Source organism: Electrophorus electricus, chromosome 15, assembly GCF_013358815.1.
Source record: "Electrophorus electricus isolate fEleEle1 chromosome 15, fEleEle1.pri, whole genome shotgun sequence".
Classification (NCBI taxonomy): domain Eukaryota; kingdom Metazoa; phylum Chordata; class Actinopteri; order Gymnotiformes; family Gymnotidae; genus Electrophorus; species Electrophorus electricus.
The window spans coordinates 17574866-17595843 of NC_049549.1; the positions used below are offsets into that span (position 1 = coordinate 17574866).

General features: G+C 49.8%; 1 protein-coding gene across 5 annotated transcripts; it reads right to left on the minus strand.

The window, feature by feature from the left end:
• Positions 1-1046: 1046 nt before the first annotated feature.
• LOC113584374 (mediator of RNA polymerase II transcription subunit 13-like) lies at positions 1047-17966 on the minus strand. Of its 5 annotated transcripts, none has more exons than XM_035533903.1 (30): positions 17080-17965; positions 15573-15870; positions 14816-14984; positions 13818-13963; positions 12146-12337; positions 11831-12028; positions 11557-11716; positions 11335-11445; positions 10595-11227; positions 10262-10463; positions 9608-9638; positions 9394-9515; positions 8977-9058; positions 8622-8818; positions 8330-8478; positions 6976-7874; positions 6704-6871; positions 6394-6617; positions 6101-6296; positions 5701-6022; positions 5401-5617; positions 5107-5304; positions 4810-5033; positions 4348-4490; positions 4101-4259; positions 3510-3668; positions 3166-3308; positions 2554-2718; positions 2299-2399; positions 1683-1815 (listed from the first exon to the last, which is right to left on the minus strand). In XM_035533903.1, exons 1-30 carry the CDS (start codon positions 17143-17145, stop codon positions 1683-1685), a joined length of 6207 nt encoding a protein of 2068 aa, XP_035389796.1. In that variant the 5' UTR covers positions 17146-17965. The 5 variants fall into 5 exon arrangements, with proteins under 5 accessions (XP_035389794.1, XP_035389793.1, XP_035389795.1 ...); XM_035533904.1 differs by having other exon boundaries at positions 15636-15870; positions 17080-17145; XM_035533901.1 differs by having other exon boundaries at positions 1047-1815; positions 5107-5617; positions 6976-7871; positions 17080-17966.
• Between the last annotated feature and the right edge of the window lie 3012 nt (positions 17967-20978).

A 20978-nucleotide genomic window follows, 5' to 3' on the forward strand; every position in this document is an offset into this window, starting at 1 on the left:
CTCCTTTTCATCGCGCCTCCCGTTACGTTATGGGACATATCCTTTTGCATGGGCAGAAAGGGCGCATTACGCACAGATAATGATGACTTTGTTATCCCTGCGGTCTGGGAGGCCCTTCTCCCTTCTCCCCTAACTACAAATGTCAGCCCAGACAGCCAATTACAGGAGTCAGATTACTCCTTCTCCGCTATCAGCCCAGTCTCCGAGCCCTTACACGGCGAAGAGCCAAAGGTAATGCTCCCCGGGGTCACAGTCAAGGCCACGGACCTGGCTATTAAAGGCCGAACAGGTTTTGTCCAAGTGGCTGGCTGGACATTTGAGTGACGTGCGGTCGATACCCTTCTCTCTGTTAGTCTCAGCTGGCAGCAGGCTGATGTTTGCAAAGGTTTCTCTCCACTACTAAAGGACATTACAAATATTATACTTGCCTATAAAAAAAGACCAGAATTCTTTCAACAAAATAAAAATGAAATGGCATGAAGATCAACTGATAAGAAAAGCAAGTGATGGTTCTTATTTGTTATATGAATGAAAGAGCCTTGCTTTATGTCAGTGGGTTCACGGACGCTTTAATGCGAAAACAGCTTCTGAACCACCAAACGCGTTCGACAGTAGGAGAGAAAATCCAAGCGAGCTAGAAGTTCACAGCAGGCTCGAGAGTGCCATCTGCTGCACGAATGCATCCACGCAAGCAACGACACAGGACAGCACTGCGCACACATGCTTGTAATGTATGTGCAACTGGGTCTCCTGAGACACATGCAGAAACTTTTAAAATGGTTAATCAGGATCAGTTATCTAGGTTTCATCCATGTTATCAGTCGTTGCCAAAATGAATAGTATTAATAATACATCTACACAGACATCTACACTGGTAAATAAAATGTTATTTAAATAATATCCATACAATAGAACAACTGGTATGCAGCAGTACCAACCTCAACAGCAGTTAAACAGAACAGGGAGAGAATGACAACTGCACTCTGAAAACTGGGGTTACCACTGCTGTTGTGGGCAAACTATCACAAACACAAGACAAGTCACAATAAGGTTGACACGTTTATTCCTAAAACATTGGGTGCACCATTTCATAGTGGCACAAGATTGTGTACACACGCACGCACACACACCATCTAAATCTGATAAAATATATAATCTGACATTGTCCTCTCATTTGAACAAATTAAAACTGCTGTACAGGAATGCAACTAGAACCTCTCCGGACGTCCCAACCACACAAAGGTAAGAACGGGTTCAGCATACTTTGTCTGTACAACAGAGCATTATAAATGTCTGTTCACATGGAGAAAATATTTCTCTAAAAAAGTAACCTACAGCAAACGTATTGTTTCCATTCATGTCTTGCAATTAAGACAATTACACACACAATGATGAAGCATTTTCATTTCAACAGGAAGGCAATGTGTACCTTCTACTTATATAAAAGATTAACAAAATTACACATTTATTAAAAAATGTACAATAAATAAGATATTCAAGATATTAGCAGGCATTCCATTAGGATGAGCTCATAGATAGGGAGGAGGAGAAAAAAGTCCCTTCTGCTCCAGTTGTACGAGATGGACACTGTAAAGTGTTGCCAAGTGTCTAGACCGGTCTGGCCGTGTGTGTGTGTGTGAGAGAGACCAATGTCTGGCCTCCAGCAGTGCAGGCTGCTTCTCTTACAGCGAGTTCATGATAAAGTTGTACATCTGGTTGAGCACTACAAAGTGGATGGGCAGGCAGGAGCGGCGGTCCTGCGTGGCAGGGTCACAGGTCAGCCAGGAGAGGGCGTTGTACTGCTCCAACACAAACCTGAATGAGCACCACACAACATACCCACAGAATCAGCCGCCACTTCCCAACATGAAGGCTTATTGTCCTCCTTCTCTCAAATGAAAATCAGTCCTGAAAATTACTGCTCTGCTTAAAAAACATGCACTTAAGCAATAATGTGGACAAAGTATATCACTGGACCAACATATCTGTATCTGAGTATTCAACAAATGACAAGGTGCTTGATGCACGGTTTACAGCTGGTTATCAGACAGAAAGTATGGCCAACAATGCCAGTGATTAAGGCTACGGTGTTGTCAGCTGGAAGGGGTCTACACAGTGTTCATTCTTAAGAAAAGCAGAATCTGTTTACAGGAGATGTAGTGCGAAGTCCATACACCGACATTAAGCTGAGACCGCAGTGTAAACACACTAAGGTTCAATAAGAGGAGGAGCACAGATGAGTAGATGTATCAGAGACGGCTGTAGGTGTCAGTAAAGAGTGAGTCAGGATGACGATACCTGAGCACGTCAGAGGTGTGACTGGAGTCCAGAGGGTGGGAGTGTTTACTGTGAAGAAGCTCATCTGACTGCACCGCACTGCACTGCAGGTGTAGTGAGGCCTGACACACACACACACACACACACACACACACACACACAGGGATGTTGGAAAACGCATTGTGAGCTATGCGTGAATGGGGTCCGGATAACCAGGTTAAAATATCCACCCTTCTCCACCCAGCCACAGGGGCTGGCCACACAGGCATGTCTCACCTTCAGGAAGAGGGGACACTGGTTTTGGGCCTGGGGACAGGAAGACCAGAACCAGTCGGGCAGCGGGCCGGCTCGGGCTGTGGACACGAAGTAGCCCAGTGCCATGGGCTGCTGAAGGATGTTGGGCGTCTCGTCGTGGGACTCCATGCGGTCTGTGCTCTGGCCCTGAGGGACGGGAAAACAGGAGGTAAAAGGCCAGCTATGGACAGCATTTGGTGTTTATAACCCTGCTATGTGGTCACGATGCCTTTGTGGATACACAAAGCAAAGCAAGTTCACTTACCTCATTACTTACAAAAAGAAATCTAAAAGGTGCTTTACAAATAAAAGTAGAAAAGGGCAAATTCATGTAAAGCTGAAATAAAATACTCAAATCTAAATCAAAAGAGAAGACAGACGAGTCATTAGGACAAGGGGTAGGATGGCAGTGGAACAGTATCCCTGAGAGATCTGCACACAGCCTGCCTGAACCCTCGAGGACATGGGGTGCATTAAGGTCTGGATTTAAGACCATCGAATGTCTCGGCTCTTTAGAGGCTCTCCAACACCTCCCTGTCAGGGTTACACACAGCAGCACACGCACAAGTCTGACATCAGCTAAAATTAACATACCTTTCCGCCGCTGCCCCCATGGGGGTCATGAGAGCCAGGCGAGTGCACAGGCGACCCGCTGGGGGAGTTTGGTAATATGTTAATGAGGTCAGGGTCCACATCGTTCTCGGAGACGAGCAGGTCCAGGATTCCGTCCATGCCGTCTGAGGAGACAACAACGAGGACTGATCAGTCAGAAGGGATACTGGAATGTCATACTGGTTTTCAGTCAGGTTTGGTACATGTGTCCGCGGAGAGCATGTAGTGGATGACCTCGCTAGCATCAGCAGGTCACTTCCCAAGAGTTCACAGCACCTGACGGAGGTGAAGTGCATTCACTTTGCTTCTGTGGGCGGGAGGCTCACCGTGAATGGGGTTGAAGGGCAGGTCGACGACCTGGACCACAGCCGAGGTGGGGAACACCAGGATGTGAGTGCACGACGTGTCCTGAGGGGTGTTCAGCTGGGACGTCTGCATGTTCAGGGCAGTGCTGCGGCCAAACACGGAGCCGGTGGACACAGAGTCTACACACACACACACACACACACACACACACACACACACACACACACACACACACACACACACACACACACACACACACACACACACACACACACACACACACACACACACACACACACACACACACACACACACACACACACACACACACGTTCAAACCAGTGGATTCGTATGACTAACACCATGTTTATATGATCAACTAAAGGAAAACTAGAGATTATAACTGAAGTCAAAGTTCATGTTTTCCAGTAGAAAGTGCATATGACGTAGTGTGGATCTGGGCTTGGGCTGGAGAGAGCCAAGCTGGATTCCTGGCCCATAAACACAATGTGCTCATGCTACTGGTGAACATAAGACTGAGTTCAAGAGAGTGAAAGCTTTGTAAAACGTGCGCGTTTCATTTCAGCTTCAGTTGTGTATGGACGTTCTACCCGGCATGATGACGAATGAGGCCTGAGGCTCGATGGCGACCAGACAGGCGCTGAGGATGCTGGGACTGTCCGCGCTGGAGATCCCGCACATTCTGCACACCTCCTTCAGACGGCAGCTCAGGGACTGCAGGCTCCGCCTACTCAGCAGGATGCTCCAATCTGATTGGACAGAGCCAAACGAGAGCAAATCAAGTACGAGCAACGAGGCCGCGTGATGTGGAACTCCGCCTCACAGAACGACGCCCACCTTGCAACTCCCCGTGACCTATCCGGCCGAGTCGTCCAATCACGACTCTCCAAGGCAGCGAGGTGAACTGAACCAGGCCCAAACACCACTCCCACAGTTTCTGCAGCCCCAGCCGCCGGGCTGAGCCCTTTTTCCTCCGCGCCCTGTGGGAGTAACAAGATGCCCTCAGTAAAATGCGCGCATGCACACACATACACAGACCAATAGAACATTTACATTTAGCCATTCAGCTGACGCCTTTAGCCAAAGCGACTTACAATTATGACTGAGTACAACTTGAGCAATTGAGGGTTAAGGGTCTTGCTCAGGGGCCCAACAGTGGCAAATTGGCAGTGGTGGGGCTTGGTTAAGTACCTTAACCATTGAGCTACCACTGCACTAGAACAGAATCTGCCCAGAAAAAACTCAGCCCGATGTCCCTGCAGCGCATGCGCGCACACACACACACACACACTCACTCACCGGTTGGGCACGTCCACGTTGATGACACACGTCTCCAGAAGCTCGCCATGCTGGTCGGTGCAGCTGGCCAGTAGCCAGCGCTGGTCGTGCGACAAGCAGTACGCAACGAAGAGCACGTTGTACTTCTGCGTGGCCTCGCCAAAAGTCTCACCCAGCTCCGTCTGCTTATCCTTCACCGGGGCCAGGACGAATGGCGGCATGTAGACCCGCGTGCACTGCGACCTCTGCCAGGTCAAAAAGGTCAGTTAGAATGGCGCTGCGGCAGATAGGGCTGAGGGACGGAGGAGGTGGCCGTACCTCGGAGACCCGCAGGGCGGCGTCGATGGCAAGGCCAGGCCCGAAGCTCGTGAGCGGTTTGACGTTGGTGGAGGCAGGCCCGGTCCGCCGGCACTGCGCATATACGGAGAAGGCCATGGACTTGAGGTTCTGGGCGTACGCATGACGCTCCTCCTCCTCGCCCCGCGCCGGCTGCAGCAGGTACTGGCATGGGACTATCTGCATGGGGGAGAGAAAAAAAAAAACAAAAAACAAAACAAACAGTGATGCATGTGGAAAGCAGGGCATGAAAAGGGCACGTGGCGAGCGGCTCACCTGCACGGACACGGCGTTCCTGAGTGGTGGAGGCAGGGACTGCAGCATGTCCAGGTAGCAGCAGAGGAGACCCAGGGTCCACACACTGGAGCTGGAGCCGCTGTTCTGCTCCGTGCAGGTGAAGGGGTCCACCAGGTAGACCACGACGGCAGGCGGGTAGGTGACGGCGTGGGAGTCTCCGTCTGTGGGCACGCCCACCGCCTCCCGCTCCATAGTGCTGTAACGGGAAAACGGTCAGTCAAGGGGGAATCGAGGGGTCACAAAGAGGAGGCGAGTCAAGTTGCGAGAAAGGTGGGGTACCTCTCGGGAGGCTCCGGTTGGGGCTGAGTCTGGCAGGTGGCCGATGCCCCGTCCCCCGCAGTGCCCGGCCCTTGGGCTGCAGCCTGTTGAGTGCCCAGCACACCCGACTCGCCAACGGCAGGCAGAGAGGCGGGCTTGGCAGGCGCTGACCCTCCCACACCCTGAGGGTTAGAGGTGGAGGCTGGGGTGGTGCTGCCAACACCGGAACTGGAACTGGAACTGGAGCTCGCTGGCTGCGAGGACCATGAGGAGGAGGAGGAGGAGGAAGGGTTCCGCTGGGTGAGCAGAGAGTTGTCGAGGGACTGAGCTGCCAGGTATGGCCCTGAAGTGGAGGAAACTCAGATTACATTCAGACTCACCGCTGCATTTGAACTCGATGTGATTGGGCGAGCGAGCATACCCAGGTCACGACGGCACGCTTCAGCATAGAGCCTCAGTTTGGCCAAAGACTCGCCGCCACTGCTGTTGCTAGACATCCTGAGGAACCAGTCGGTGAGGGGCAGGTCCACGGGGGGCCCGACCGCACCGCTGCCCACCGTCACGATTCCGTCAGCGTGAGCTGCCGAGACGGGCCTGTGCCGGCCGAGCCGGCATGCCTGCGAAAGACCCCCAGAGCGCAGCCCCCCCAATTACCATGTGACCTGGCGTGGTGTGCGTAGGGCGCGGGGATGCAGGCCGGTGCTTACGCAATACCTCATACGTCGCCGTCAGCTCTCTGAAGAAAGTCCTGGCACCGCTGAGCAGAGTATCGCTGTCAGGACACACGACCACGTAACCGACGTCCCTCTGAGAGCCGAAGGGGTCCAGGAGCAGCTTCTCCCAGTAGGGCAGGCCAAAGGGAGACAACAGCACAAAGTCGTACTCGTACCCGACCAGGAAGGTCGGGATGGGCAGGGGTTCGGGAGACTCGTCGGTGCCTGACGGGAGAGAACGGCACCGTTCACATCTCTCCGCATGGAGGAGCGAGGCCTAACCCACACACAGAGCCGGCCGACGGACATACCGTAGGTTCCCCTGCCAGCCATCTTGTGGAACTGCTGCCAGGTAAGGGGACCCTGGACGCCCCAAGAGTGCACGGACCTCTTCTTCTGGATGGCATCCTGCAGCACAGGCTGGAGGGACAGGAGCATCCGCAGTACATCCTGAGAGAAGAGTGAGCTCACGTCCACGGCTGAGAGAGAGACAGACACACAGGTGTTACACACTTCTCACTCCTTTTGATGAGCTCATAAACTAGAAGACCAGCGTTCAAGCCCAGAGCACGTGCAGACGGACCATCGTGTTTGGCCCAGGGATGCAGCCCGGAGCTCTTCACCAGGTTCTCATCCACTTTCCCGCCGGACATGTTGTCCATGAACTGGCGGCCATGCTCCAGAGCCACGTAGCAGTCGCTGTGGTAGTCTCGCTCCTCCAGACGCCGGGGGGGTGGGGGCCGCTCGCCAGCCGGCTCCGGCCTGGCGAGGGGCGGGAAGGGGTTGGCGCAGCGCTCCTGCAGCAGGAGGAGCAGCTCGTGGGGGAGGCTCTCCATCTGAGTGCCACCTACGTGCATGGGGGAGGAGGTGCAGTGCAAAGCCTCAAAATGCTTCTCCATCTCCCGGTCGGCGTCTGAGCCCCGCCCCACGATGTCCAGCTCATCCTCCAGGAACAGGCCGGCGCCGTTGCCGTAGCGGCGGTTGACGACGGCGCTGAAGCCGCAGGAGCAGGGGTCGGGGGCAGAGCTCTGCGGGTCCAGGGTGGGCTCGCTGACGTACATGCCCACGTCTGCGCCCTTGATGTTCATGTTGCACACGCAGATGCAGCAGCTGTCGAAGTTACAGTCCTTGAACAGATTCATGACCGAGTCAGACAGGATGAGTGTGACGTATAGGCTGTGCGCCGTGGCTGGTTCCACCGAGCTGAGTGGCCGGCACGTGGACGGCGTAGACGCGGGCGAGTACGGCTCCGAGCTCTCACACTTCAGCGAGCCCTGGACGCTGGCCGGCCCGCGGGGCGTGCGTGGGGTGCGGGGTGTGCGCGGGGTGGGGGCGGAGAAGCGAGGAGTGGCGGGCGATGGCAGGATGCCCACACCGCTGTTGCTGGGCGGGGCGCTGTTGGACAACAAGGGCGTGTGTGTCTGGGGGGTGTATGTCTGGCTGTAGTCTGGATCCACGCCGCTGCCCACGCTGGGAACGCTGCTGCCAAGAGACGGAAGCAGAAACAACCACAGTCACACACACACACACACACACACACACACACACACACACACACACACACACACACACACACACACACACACACACACACACACACACACGTTTCCTATGACTCGCCAGCAGCTAGAAAGAACAAATCAGACCGCGGAAAGGATCACGGAGGAGACATCTGCTGCTGGTGTGTGAGAGTGAGCAGGTCGTCACTACACTGTTACAAACAGCAGGGTCTTCTCTGCACAAACATGTTCAGGACCTTCTTCCCTTTTAAGACAGTTCTGAGATTTATAAGAACTGAGAAATGAGATTTACAAGCCACTCATCTTTAATCCTAATAAGCAGTTCTGAGCAATGAGCCAACAGAATGCACTGCTCACAGTGCCTACGGAGAGGCCACGTGGGGGAGGAGGAGGAGGTGGGGGGTTCCTGGAACGCACCTGTCCTTGCCGAGGTAGGGCCTGTACACACACTCCTCTGGCAGCCTGATGGGCAGCAGGCACTGGCTGGGCAGCGTTTTCAGAGGGGCGTATAGAGAGCAGCCCACAAATGCCTGGCACAACTCTGGCTTGAACACGAAAGAGAAGTCCTGCCGACAGCAGGGCTCGGCGTTAGGGTGCCACGCAGCGCAACACAACGCTACATAATGCAGTGCAAAGGTTGGTTTTGTCTTGCTGTGGGGGAATGCTAAAGTCCACATGTTGACATAATAAAGGTCTGCCTGGTGCTCACCTTCACCTCAGAGGGTCGGGGGCTACAGAGGCTCTCGTCCACCTCCATTTTGAAGGCACCACCCAGTATGGTCCCATCGGGCGGCCCGCCGTCAGTGGAGCCGCACTCATTACCACCCACGTTCATCGGGGAGAAGCCCACGTTGTGCTGCTCCAGGGACGGAGGTGTCGGGAACATCTGATGGAGGTCGGCAGAGCCTGGACACACAGACAAAAATGGTTACTCGGTGTGTGAAAGAACGGGACGGGAGAGAAAAACCTTCAGCACCTCGAGCGCACACATTATACAGAGTTTCAGAACTGTGGTGATATTGCCAGAGAAGCAGTGGATTGGAGACTGTGCTGAGCTGACATACTTATACAAGAGAGGCCGTCAGATGCTGTGGCTTTGGGCTCTTTGCCACCAAACTTCTCTGTTCCTGCTCTTCTGGCTCCAGGCTGTGGGGGAGAAGACGAATCAGACACTGCACAGCTGCATGGAGACCTCAGGACCTACAGACCCACAACACCACTGGAACACGCGCACAAGACCACACATGTGCTCAGAAACACGCACACTTAACAACACTCACTCACCAACACCCTTAACAACACACGCAACTCTCTGAACAGTTATCATGTCACAAGTCAAAATGGGGGGGAAAAAAACTTAAAAAACAAAAAAAACAAAACCCAACCTAAAATATAAACAGTAGTCTCAGGCTTCAACCGGACATTTAAAAGGTCAGACTGACGAACAGTACATTTAGAAGTTAGGCCAGCGGTGTACAGACCATGAGCTCATCCTCGTCGGAGTTGAAGAGATTGTCCAGGTCATTAATGGACACAGCCAGATCGGTCTCGTGGATCAGGCTGGTAGAGAGGAGAGGTTTACCCCCGCCTGACTCAGGGGCATCTATGACACAAACACAAACAAACTTCACATGTAGCAGCAGGTTTCCTGCAACAAAAACAAACAAGCAAACCATCTGAATCTGAAGTACTCACCGTCAGCAGAGGAAGTACTACCATCATCCCTCTGAAAGACAAAAACAAAAACTATGGGTAGAGTGCAAACTATGGTGTTGGTATGGTAGTAACCATAAGGAAAGATGAATCATTGTTGGTGTTTATGACAAAAAACAACAACACACCCACTGGTAAAGGAATTCTGGAAAAATACTTACAAATGTGATTTAAATGTGGTTTCCAAAGTTTGAGCAGCAAATGTTTCGAACTGACAGTTTAAAAACATTAGCTAGCTATCGTATGTTGTCATCAACAGGAGAAATGAAGATGACATCAGTTATGTTTCATTTAGCTGATACTTAAGCCTGTAATAAGTCAGAAACTGTGCAGTAATAATTAACACATTTTCTTGTTAATTAGCAGCAATGATCTGTCACGCAGTACTGGTTTAGACTGGCGATTTGGCACAGCAGCTTCTTGGATGAGCTTTGGTGGATGTCCATTAGGAGGCAAGAGGGGTTTTGGTGGACGACCGTCAGAGGGTTAAAGGAGAAAGACCACCAAAACCCTGTTTTAAAGGCAACAGCAGCAACATGAGTGAACTCCAGCTAGACTAGGAAACACCACCATACAACACCTGACTCAGTCCCAACCTGGAGACTGAACAGTTTATTAAGTTTCCAGGTCACTGACCTTCTTTCTTTTGCCAGGTTCTGCTCCAGGTCTCCTCTCTTTATCAGTGAAGGTGAACTCCTCCTCAACAAAGGCATAGGGGTCCGTGTCCAGCTCGAGGTCTCCCTCACCCACAGCTGCTGAGAGGCAGCGCTTCTTCTGAATGTACATCCTCACCCTCTCCTCTGACACCTTCAGAGGCCCTGCAGTGGAGGACATTGTCCTGGAAACCCAACATTTTAGACAATTATGACCCGGAGTGTCGTTATTATTCCAACATATGGAGCTGTGTTAAGGTAAAATGCCAGAATGTGGACTGTGTGCGGTGTGTGTGTGTGTGAGAGGTGCGTTTACTCTGTGGCAGACACGAGGCCGTCGGGCGCTGCGGCGGCGTCCTGCCTCAGCCTGTCCACAGGCAGTGGCGGTGGCTGCAGGTCTGCGCTTCGCCTCCTGGGCAGCCTGAAGTACGTCCAGGGAGCCACATCCTCGCCGGGGTTGACGGCAGCGCCCATGTACGTGGTGGGCTCCACGGAGTCTGGGTAAGCAGACGGGTAGTCCACGGGAGCGGGGTAAAGGGCAGACCCGTTCGGGCTTTTCTGAGGCAGCAGACAGGGCTCCGTGGAGGGAGGGTAAAACTGCTGGCGGAGGGGGGTGGAGGAACGTTTCATCTCCCCTGCCTCCTCCTCCTCCCGCTCGCAGAGATGCGGGCTCAGAGGTGGAGGCTGGGGGGAGCCGGCCATGTCGCTGGGCACCGTGTGAACTTTGCTCAAAGACACGTCTGCGGAGCGGAGGCCCGGGTAGCAGCTGACCTCCGGGTCACGCAGGCTCAGGTCCTGGCCCGTACAGCTGCGGTGGTGGAAGGGCGTCTGGGCTCTCTTCTGCTGCTTCTCCGCCTTCTCCATCTTGTCCGTGGCCTTGTACCTGGGGGGGGGCAGAGAGGGCGGGTGCCCCGGCGCGCTGCCTGCATGCTGCTTCCAGTTTCTCTGTCTGGAAAAAAAGTTACTTTTACTTTCAGTTACTTGCAAAAACCAAATTTTGACAAACCACATCCAATGGGGTGTGTTGATTTTCTGAGCGCATGACACACAGCATACCTTATGCAACTGCAGTGCGTTCTTTGATGGGGTTCGACAAAATCCCACAAAACACAAACTCTGGTCGTCTTCTCCTTACACAGGGCGCTGGTCACAGCTGAGAACTTTCCCCTGTCAACATACAGCTCAATCACCGAAGAACACAACTTCGCTTGCCCACAGAGCAAAGCTACAGTAAGAATACATCAGGCAGATGGATGTGTGGTGAGACTGAAATCCTACTTGTTCTGAGCCCGGTTCACACTACACTCCTGCCACACGGTCTCCACTAACTGCCTGGCCAGCTGGCGTGGGACCTTGTCTCCGTGACGACCAAAGCGGCTGGCGTTGGAGCTGTCTACCACCACAGAGGGCTTTGCCCACCTGGAAGCCAGCTGAGACACTGAGGGGACAGAATCGACCGACCAGGAGTTTACCACACGAACCTTTTCTGAATTAGAGCCGCACACAAAAAAAAAAGATGGGACACAAGCTCAGGTTGTGGATGGGGCAGTACCTTTCTGGACCTCCTCTGGTGATGTGGGTGGGGTCAGGGTAACCGAGGAAATGACAGGCTCTGTGTGCCCTGCGTAAGTGGCCTGGACTGTGGCGCATGCCCCAGTCCCACCAGTGGAGCTCACCGTGGCCACACTGGCTGGCACGTCTGACTGGGCCACCAGCACCAAGCAAGCTGGATATACCATTCTCACCCCGGCTGAGCCCAGTCACACACACACACACACACACACACACAATTTTGCATTCAGCTCACAACTACTAATAAAAATTATAAATAAATAAAACTAACTTATTTATTGACAGTTTGTCATACCGACAAGAACTTCCACGGCAGCCAGGGACTCATCTTCCCAGTCCGGATCGTCTCCCCCAGATGCCTGATTGGCACCCGGGTTGATGGGATAGAACTGCTTCCATTCCTGGATCAACTTCTGAGTCGGCGGGTCTGAGAGCTTGAAAGATTGACCCGTCAGAGTCCCGCTCAGACCATAAGGACTGAGAATAACTGCAAAGACACAGAACATGCACGTGATCAGTTGCGCTGTGCCGAGATTAAAACACTTCTGTAGCCTTCCCCACAATTGCCTTCAGTCGTTCGGCAGGGGTTGTGGGTAATCACAGCAGTAAGAGCAGGTCTTGCTCACAAGGTGTGCTGGTGTGGCATGTGTGTGCATGGCGAGCTCCCTGATTACCTGTTGCACATATGTGCTGGAACCTTCCATTTAATCTTTCACGGGCACTGAGCAAAAGAGGCAGCGGTGAGAGGGCAGACCAACAATGCAGGATTAAGGCCTGTTTGGATTAGAATGGGACCAAGCTGCTTATATGACTGACTAAAACGTCCTGAGGGAAGATGCTGCTGACTGACAACCCTGTTGACAAGCCCGTTCAGTCAGTCAACCCACAGGCATTACCGAAGGGCAAACAGCACATCCACGCAGTTAAAGATCAAAACAGTTTAAAATAGGGAGGCCCAGGAGCAGGCATGCGTGTGGGGCAACTAGAAGCAGGGTAGGAAGAGCTGTCCCAGGAGGCTCAGCGTCCTGCTGTTGTAGCTTGGCCGTTAAAGCATCACATGCCTGCCAGCAGACTGACCCCTCCAAGTCTTGGACAGAAGGCCAAAGAGACAGGAGCCGGGCAGTCATCTCCTGACTCCCTGGCGGTACACCGCCTGACGCGTTCCAATTAAGATCGCACCATTTCAGTTTCTGTGACCTTTCTTTGAACAAAACCGCAGCGCTGCCAAGTGACCTTCTGAAGTAGCCTTGTTTCAGATGGGCCGACATTTGATGCCTTAGCTCCAAGATGAGATGTACATGACCCGATTTACACTGCAGGCTTCTTACTAATTGCAAAGCAGCCAGGAAGAGACAAATCTGTGGGCACCAGCCCACAGAGTACTGGAGCTGGAAGTCAATCACTGCCTTTACTGACCAGCAGGTGCACAAAAGGAACACGGCTGTCAGGAAAAGTCAGCAGGTTTCTCTGAAAGCAACCAGCACTGCAGACTAACTACCATACAGGTAGAATCAATCATTTTAACTAAGAGCCTTCAAAGCGATAAGTGCTCTTAAGTCCCACAGTGGCACTCGGAGGAAGTTATTCTGCTGCTAGCCTTACACACCACTGTCAGCACACCTAATGCAATAGTTATAACAATCTGCTTATTTTATTACCCCAACCAAATGCTTTGAAACATGCAATTGAGCTGTCCAAGAACCTCATTTTTACCTTACGCTCTCTCTCAAATTTGCCAAAGCACATCTTGTCATTCTTATAAAGTACCCTACACTATTTCAGGCTTCAGGGGTTTTCCCCTCCATCAGTGCAATCCTAAAAGTGCCAGAGCAAGAACACCTGCAAAGAGCAGAAATGATGTGACGCTAATCGGGGCGGGACAATGGGCCTGGTCTTACTCTGCACTGGGGCAGGATGAGGGGCTGGTTTAACCCTGCACTGGTGTGGGACAACGGGTCTGGTCTTACCCCGCACTGGGCTGCTGCTCTGCAGGGCCAGGGTGAGGTGCTCCTCACTCAGCAGGTACACAGGCTGGTGCTGGTTGACCTCCACGCTGGTGCACACGTTGCTGTCGCCGTGCAGGAAGAAGGTGAAGGAACAGGACAGGTGCTCACTGGTAATGTGGCGGGAGACAAACAGACAGGAGATTTAACACCTGGGTCACCAGAACCATCAACAGAGAGCACTGAACACGGAACACTCCGGATACTTCAGAGAAGTCAATCACAGACATGTAGATAACTCGGGCCCCCACACACACACACACACACACCCCAGTACAAACTCTGCACAGGTAGCTGACACAAAGTGTGCACAGCCACACAGTTCTCAGTGCTGCCTGCAGTCATGCTACATCATTTAAGAGATCAAAGGCATTCCCACACTCACTCTGGAATATTACCGAGGAGCCACGCTGTTAACGAGGGCCGCTGCACAAGTGAAAGTGAAAACACAGATTCCTGCTGACCGCGCTGCTGCAAAACCCACAACAACTCATTGTTAAAGTTGAGAGGGAAATCACATTTTCCAGGGCGTGCATCAACAGCCGTTGCAGAGAGCGCAGCAGGAAGCCAAACAGGAAGCCAAGGGGCTACGTTTGACACTGTCTTAACCACAAACACATCGCAACGTCTCGGGCCCAAAGGAGCCTGCCTGAACCAGGAGAAAAATGAAAGGAGGAGCATAACGGGACAAGAGCGTGATGAGGGAGGAGGTGTAAGGGGACAGGAGCATAACGAGGGAGAAGATCTCGGGGCGGCTGCAGGACTACATGAAGTGCAGAGTGACTGGCCTCCCGCGATAATTAACACAGCGTACGTTCACATCATCGGTGGGGAGAAGGAAAACAAAAAAAAAACAAAAAACAAAAAAAAAACCAACCAAAAAACAAAGCAACAGCCACCCCAACAACACTTCATAAGCAAAACTGTTCCAAAGGCTCTCTCTCCCGGCTGTGGGCGTTTACCTCTTGCTGATGGGCTTCTCGTCCTTCTCGTAGGGCCTGACGAACCACCTGCCGACACGTACGAAGCGGCGGGCCATCAGACAACGCTCCAGCAGGTTGTGTATGGCTTTGAAGAGCAGTGTGCGGCACTCATAGGTCAGGCCGCTCTCCCACAAGCCGTCCTCGTTACCTGCCCGAGAAACAACCCAGAGGCGTCAGCGACTGCCTGCCCAGCCCACACACACACTCCTCCTGCTACCAGGCTCCAGGCAACATGCCTCTACTACAGGTGTGTCAGCTACTTCCTTAGCATCAGCAGGTGAGCAAAGTACCAAACAGTCAGTGGAAACAGGCTAGGAACATAACTAGCCATGGAAGAATCCAGAGAATTAAAGAGGCCTAAACCAGCCTTCTCAGTCCTCTGGAGGGAGTGCCTGTGAACAGCGGGTCATGGCAGACTGCCTGCTTCAACATCACGGCACCTGTGCTGTCACCAGCGACATGGAGTGCCCGTGTGCCCAATGTCCTCCCGACGACAGCACTGTGGCTCAGAAACATCACCCCACTGATGGAGGATCTTGCCCGCGAGCTGTTTGCAGAAGGCAAATGCTCACGAAATCACAGGAGCATCTCAAGAGAGCGGAAGGCATTCCTTCTAATTGATTTATAAGTCTTGACATGCAGCATGTGATCTGTTCTCTGTACAAATGAACATCTGTGAAGCTTACAGTGACCTTACACAAGGATTTGCCATACACCCCAACCCCCACAAACTGACCTGGTAAGGGGTGAATTGCCACAATTGTAAGGAGCTGTGGTAAGCTGAAGGGAAGGGACATACTTGAGAGGTCAGGGTGAATGAGTTCGGCAAAGTTGGGGTCATCCCCCCACCAGAAGAGCCAGAGCTCACGGCGCCCAGGGCTCTGGTGCCTCTGCCACACACTCAGCACGTCAGCCCTGAGGCAGCGGCTGAAGCTACACAGGATGGGGTCCTCTTCTGTCACCGGGAAGAGGAGGGGGGACGAGGTGGGGCCCTGCCACACAAAGCACTTCCATTTGATGCCTGTGAGGTCAGCCTGAGGTCACGGGGAGAGAGAGAGAGAGAGAGAGAGAGAGAGAGAGAGAGAGAGAGAGATGACAACACAATAGCTCATCAACCACAGGATGCTGCTAAGATGCACAAAATAATAACTATCATTAATGACCAACACATTTTACATGCATATGCATTAAAATGCAGTTTTCAAGAGCAGGAGAGTAACTTCTTTAGAGGATGTATGTGTGCGAGTTGAGACCGTTGGTGTCCTCAAAAGTAATATGATACTGTCAAGCTATTTCTACCCACTGTATCTCAAGCAAACATGTAGGATCAGTTGAGAAGGAACATTTAATAGCATGAAAATTACACATGGGGAAAAATATACCTACGCTAATGATAAATACACTTTAAAACTCTTAGCATGGTCTCCCACTGTCAAACAGACAATCATAGGATCAAAGGACAATCTGACAGGAAAAGGTTTCAATTACACAAGGAAATACTTTGATCTTTCTTTTCAAACAAGCAAAATAACGACAAAGCTTTTCCTCTTTATACGGCTGTAAATGTCAACACTGATTACATTAGCTGAATGTCCAGTCATGCTATATAGATACTCAAGCGATGGCAAATAAAATGAACACTCATTTAGAATACTTTATAAGGTAACTAATATCTAACTAACATTTTACGTAGCTAATGTTCCCTGTCATTCTTTACGTGCAAACTATTTTGACAACAGCTAGGAACAACTTGCAAGCGGGTTGTTCGGCTAAATTTAAACTAGGAGGACGATAACCTATCTAAAGCTATATAAATTCCAGGCCGTGCCTATCAAATCTCAATTTGCAGCTAAACACGTTAAACGGCAACAATGACATTATGTACTTTGTTGTATCTATGGGCCCTTAGCCTACTTCCAAGTACCGACTTGCAACTTGTTACGACTGTTTGCTAGCGAGGAGGCAATAACTAGTTACAACTGGCGTTAGCTTTAGCTAACTGATCAGCAAAGAGTGGCGTCGTGAGGCAAAGCCGTGCAGTTCAGACACCTCACGCCTCACTCTGCATTTTCTGTCCTGTACATTGTTTCCTGCGATCTACCCGTTTAGACACCGAACGGCTCAACAGGCCTGGGTCGCTATAGCTGGCTAGTTTAGCGCTCTCGTATCTAGCGTTAGCTGCATCGCTAAAGGCGTTTTGGCCGTGTAGTCTGAGCTGCCGTTGGCTACGTTACATTCCTTACCAGGCAAAACAGATTGGAGTGGCAGTCCTCCAGACTCGCCCCGTTGGCCACCAAACAAGAACTCATCCTCACGGTGAACGCCGTCTCGCCATTATTTCACACAGGAGGAGACGCGAGCTGAGCGGTCGTTACCGCGCCGAGAACAAGCTCGCGAGGACCTCAAACAATCACTCAGGACGTCTCGGGCTGGCTAGCCGCGAGCTAGCTAGCGTGTAGCTAGGTAACAAACTCTTTAAATGCTCCAGTCTCTCTAACTCGCTAACGTCAGGCACTTGGTTACTATGAAAAACAAAAATAAAAGGCTGCGACAGAAACCTTGCTAGCTATACGAGAAACGACCGACTTTCTAGATATAATGTAGTCACTAAAACCAGATGAATTAAACCGTTAAATGTAAAACACCCCTCCCCCTTTACTGAGCAGCAAATTATCAGATAGCCCACTAGCGTTAGCCTGTTAGCTAACTGGTTGGCAAGCAGTCAAGTCGACTAAAAGTATTCAGTAAAAAAAACCCAAACATCTTTTTTTCGGCCTCCACACTGGACTTCGCGCATTACAATAGTTTAAAAGTGGAAACAAAAGCACAATTTGAAGACGAAACACTTTCCACTTCTCAGCAATGTCTTAGTTTTTCTGTTTGACTACACGGGTCGTGTCCTTTAATGGCGGACAACTCTCGGCCCCGACTGGGAGCGCTGGGGAGTCGAAAGAGGAAAAGGAGTCGAGTCTGAACTCCAAGGCTCTGTGAAGGCAGGTCAATGTGCACAATGTCTTGATCGACAGCATTCTCCCTGGAAAAACATGTTTCTGAGCGGCTGTTTTATGAAAAGCGGTGCCCAAGATGCAGTTTTAATCATATTGTGTAATGACGAAAGATTCGCAAACAAAGGTTACTAAAAAAAAAAGAAAACACCGCAATGAGCAGTTACGAGTTTATTGCACATCAGGACTGACGGGTTTTTAACTTTGAAAATTCCAGAAAGAAGTGCCATTTGAGAGCCTGGGAGGTTCAGGATGGATCTACTTTATTGCCACCATATACAGAAACAAATCACACGAGTGTCTGTTAATTGGCCAAGTGTAGTGAAGACGATATACTTAGCTAGTGTTACACAAATAATTTTCCTTTGTTTATTGTTCTTTTAGAAAGTGATTCGTGAGAAATGTCAAACTGTGATACTGTAAAATAGTCCATACAATTTGAAAACAAAACAAAAATGCAATCACTTATATGTCTCTTTATAATTCATATGTTAGAAATACACGTGTTGACACTTGGGCTTCTTTTGTGTGTTTACTTCCAGAAGACTGTTTAGAGTGCATAAGTGACATGCTCAGACCAGTGCTGTCCTGAGCAGCAAATCGCGAGCACAGGTATTATTACTTTTGCACCAGTATTGAGTGTAATTAGCTGGCTGCATTTTGGTTTTATTTGGCATTACATTGCAGTTAATTACGAATAGTTCATACATTAATTTTGAAAGCTGTTTGATCAAAGAAATGCTGTAACGGAGTTCATGTAAGGGCTTTAAGAGGAATATTTGGAACAGGAAGTGTGTAACATGTTTGTGAAACACCAACAACAGTAATTTCTTAATGATAAATTTTGTACTGAATCTTCATGTGGCCTCTGCTGAACTGGTGGGCCGTGGTGGGCCGTGATGGGCTCTGTCCCCATGACCCTGTTCACACTCACAAGGAAAGGCCCGTAGTCCGGGTACTCTGTTACGGTGAAACTGCGCAGACAATACAATGCTTTTCAGTGCTGCAACCTTTCTCTGTTCTTTTAAAGATACATTACTTGGGCTTTGGTTGAACACTGATGTCTTTATTATATGATCTATATAAATTCCATACTTATTACTTGCATAGTGTATGACTTGAATTTTAAACTACAATGTGACATACTTAAGCATGTGTGTTTTTTGCAGCCTCCTCATAGCTCCAAGTAGAATTCCTCTGTGTGCGAGTTTAGTGATGTAATTCTTAGTATCATTGTTGAGGGAGGTGAATACAATTAATGTAATTTGAGTTCAAGATCAAAAATGTTTTATTGGATAATAATTATTATTGAAGGTATGTCTGAAAAAATGGTGTTTCTATGCTGTCCTCAAAATGACATTCGGTTCAGAAATTATTTAAGCATTTATAATGCGACTTCCATGTAACATACATGATGGACAAGGAAAGGTGTGAGAGGGACAGACAATCATGCTGAATGCTGAACCATCATTTCTAAATCACACAGAGAAGTCAGACGTATATTTCAATACAGAGAGAAGTCCAAATTGCAGTGCAGTACAAAGGATTTCCAGAGAAACAAGATGTTTAGAGGCCATTCTTCAGCTGTGAAGACGTGCGTATAATATACATGTATATATAACAAAAGCTAAATGAAACGTGTGCATGCTCACCTGTAGGGAAAACCATCGGACACGATAAGCATGTCAGTAGTGGCATGAAAAGAAGAAACAAGTCTCTGTAGACCATCTCAGGAGCTGTGTGGGCTCTCTTCTCTTAGTGAGAAGGCTCGCGTGTTGCACCACTTTTACATGACTATAGCATTTTACTTCATACTGAATACTGAACTATCACTTCTAAATCACACAGAGAACCATTCATTCATGTATTTTCATACACCTGTCTGGATTCTCTTTTGAGTGCAGTGAAATATTTTAATGAATTGGCCATTTAATTAACCTTCCATAATGAGTAAGGATTCAGTAGTAGGAAGTAATGAAAAACTAGAGGTCAGGGACAGACTGGACATCACATGATACAGATTTACAGTAATGTCTTAGTTAGAAGACTACTCAAATGCCCCAAAGGATAAGGGATGTGGACTTTTAAGCTGTTGGTCTCAGTTTTTATATGACTGTGAAATATGGAAACACCTTATAATAGAAGCGGATATTGGAATTCAGAATGTTTGCTTTTCTACAGTGAGAAAATCAGCATATTTGAGCATGTGCAACAACAACACAAAACAAAACCAGAAATCCTGTGATACCTGTTATTTGCAGCTTGGATATTTTCTATATGTATTAAACCAGTTTTGTGATAATATATGCAATTTCAAAATTGCTTAGGGGTTTTTCACAACCAGTGTCTGACTGGCAATGATAATTGAATTGATGAATTTGTTCCTTTGTGTCCGGTAATTGATTTGTTAATATTAGTGTCTATGAAACACTTCTCTAAAGTAAATAAGATTATAAAAAGTAAAGACCTATTTTATTTTGCAAAAAAGGAAGTACGTCCCACTGGCAGATTAGAGTTAGTTTTGCTATTTAACTTGTTTGGCAGTCAGTGACTTAAGGTGTGTGTGTGTGTGTGTGAGATAGAGGTGTGCATATGTGTGAAAAATAGTTGTGTATATATGTGTGTGTGAGACAGAGGTGAGTAATGGTGAGTAATTAGTATTAAGCTCTAAGTGGAACTTCCCTCTTTAATAAAGTAAATGATGTACATGGACACCTCCTACAGGTGGCGCCCTCTCACCAGCAACTGTTCTTGATGGTAGCGCACAGGCAGCCCAGCATCCCCACTGTCGTCATGGTAAGGGTATACACAGGACTAGGGCCCACCTTCCCAAGCCTAAGTGTCTAAGGCTACTTGTAGCAAGGGAAGACGCGAAACTTATAGATGTTGGCACATTTCCAAAAGTACTTCCCCATCTAATACAGATTCTACTGCCAAACCCCAGACAAGAGTTCAGAAATATCTATTTAGAACAAGTTTAGGAGTGTCTGGCCTTTGTCCAGACAGGACACACTCGTGCCCTCTTTCTGTGTGCTTTGCTTGTAGGCGAGCATCACTTATGTTTGGTAGCTCCATGGATCTGTGAAGTCAGAGCATTGACTGTATGTGAGTCAGAGTCGCTGGTCTCTGTAGTGGAG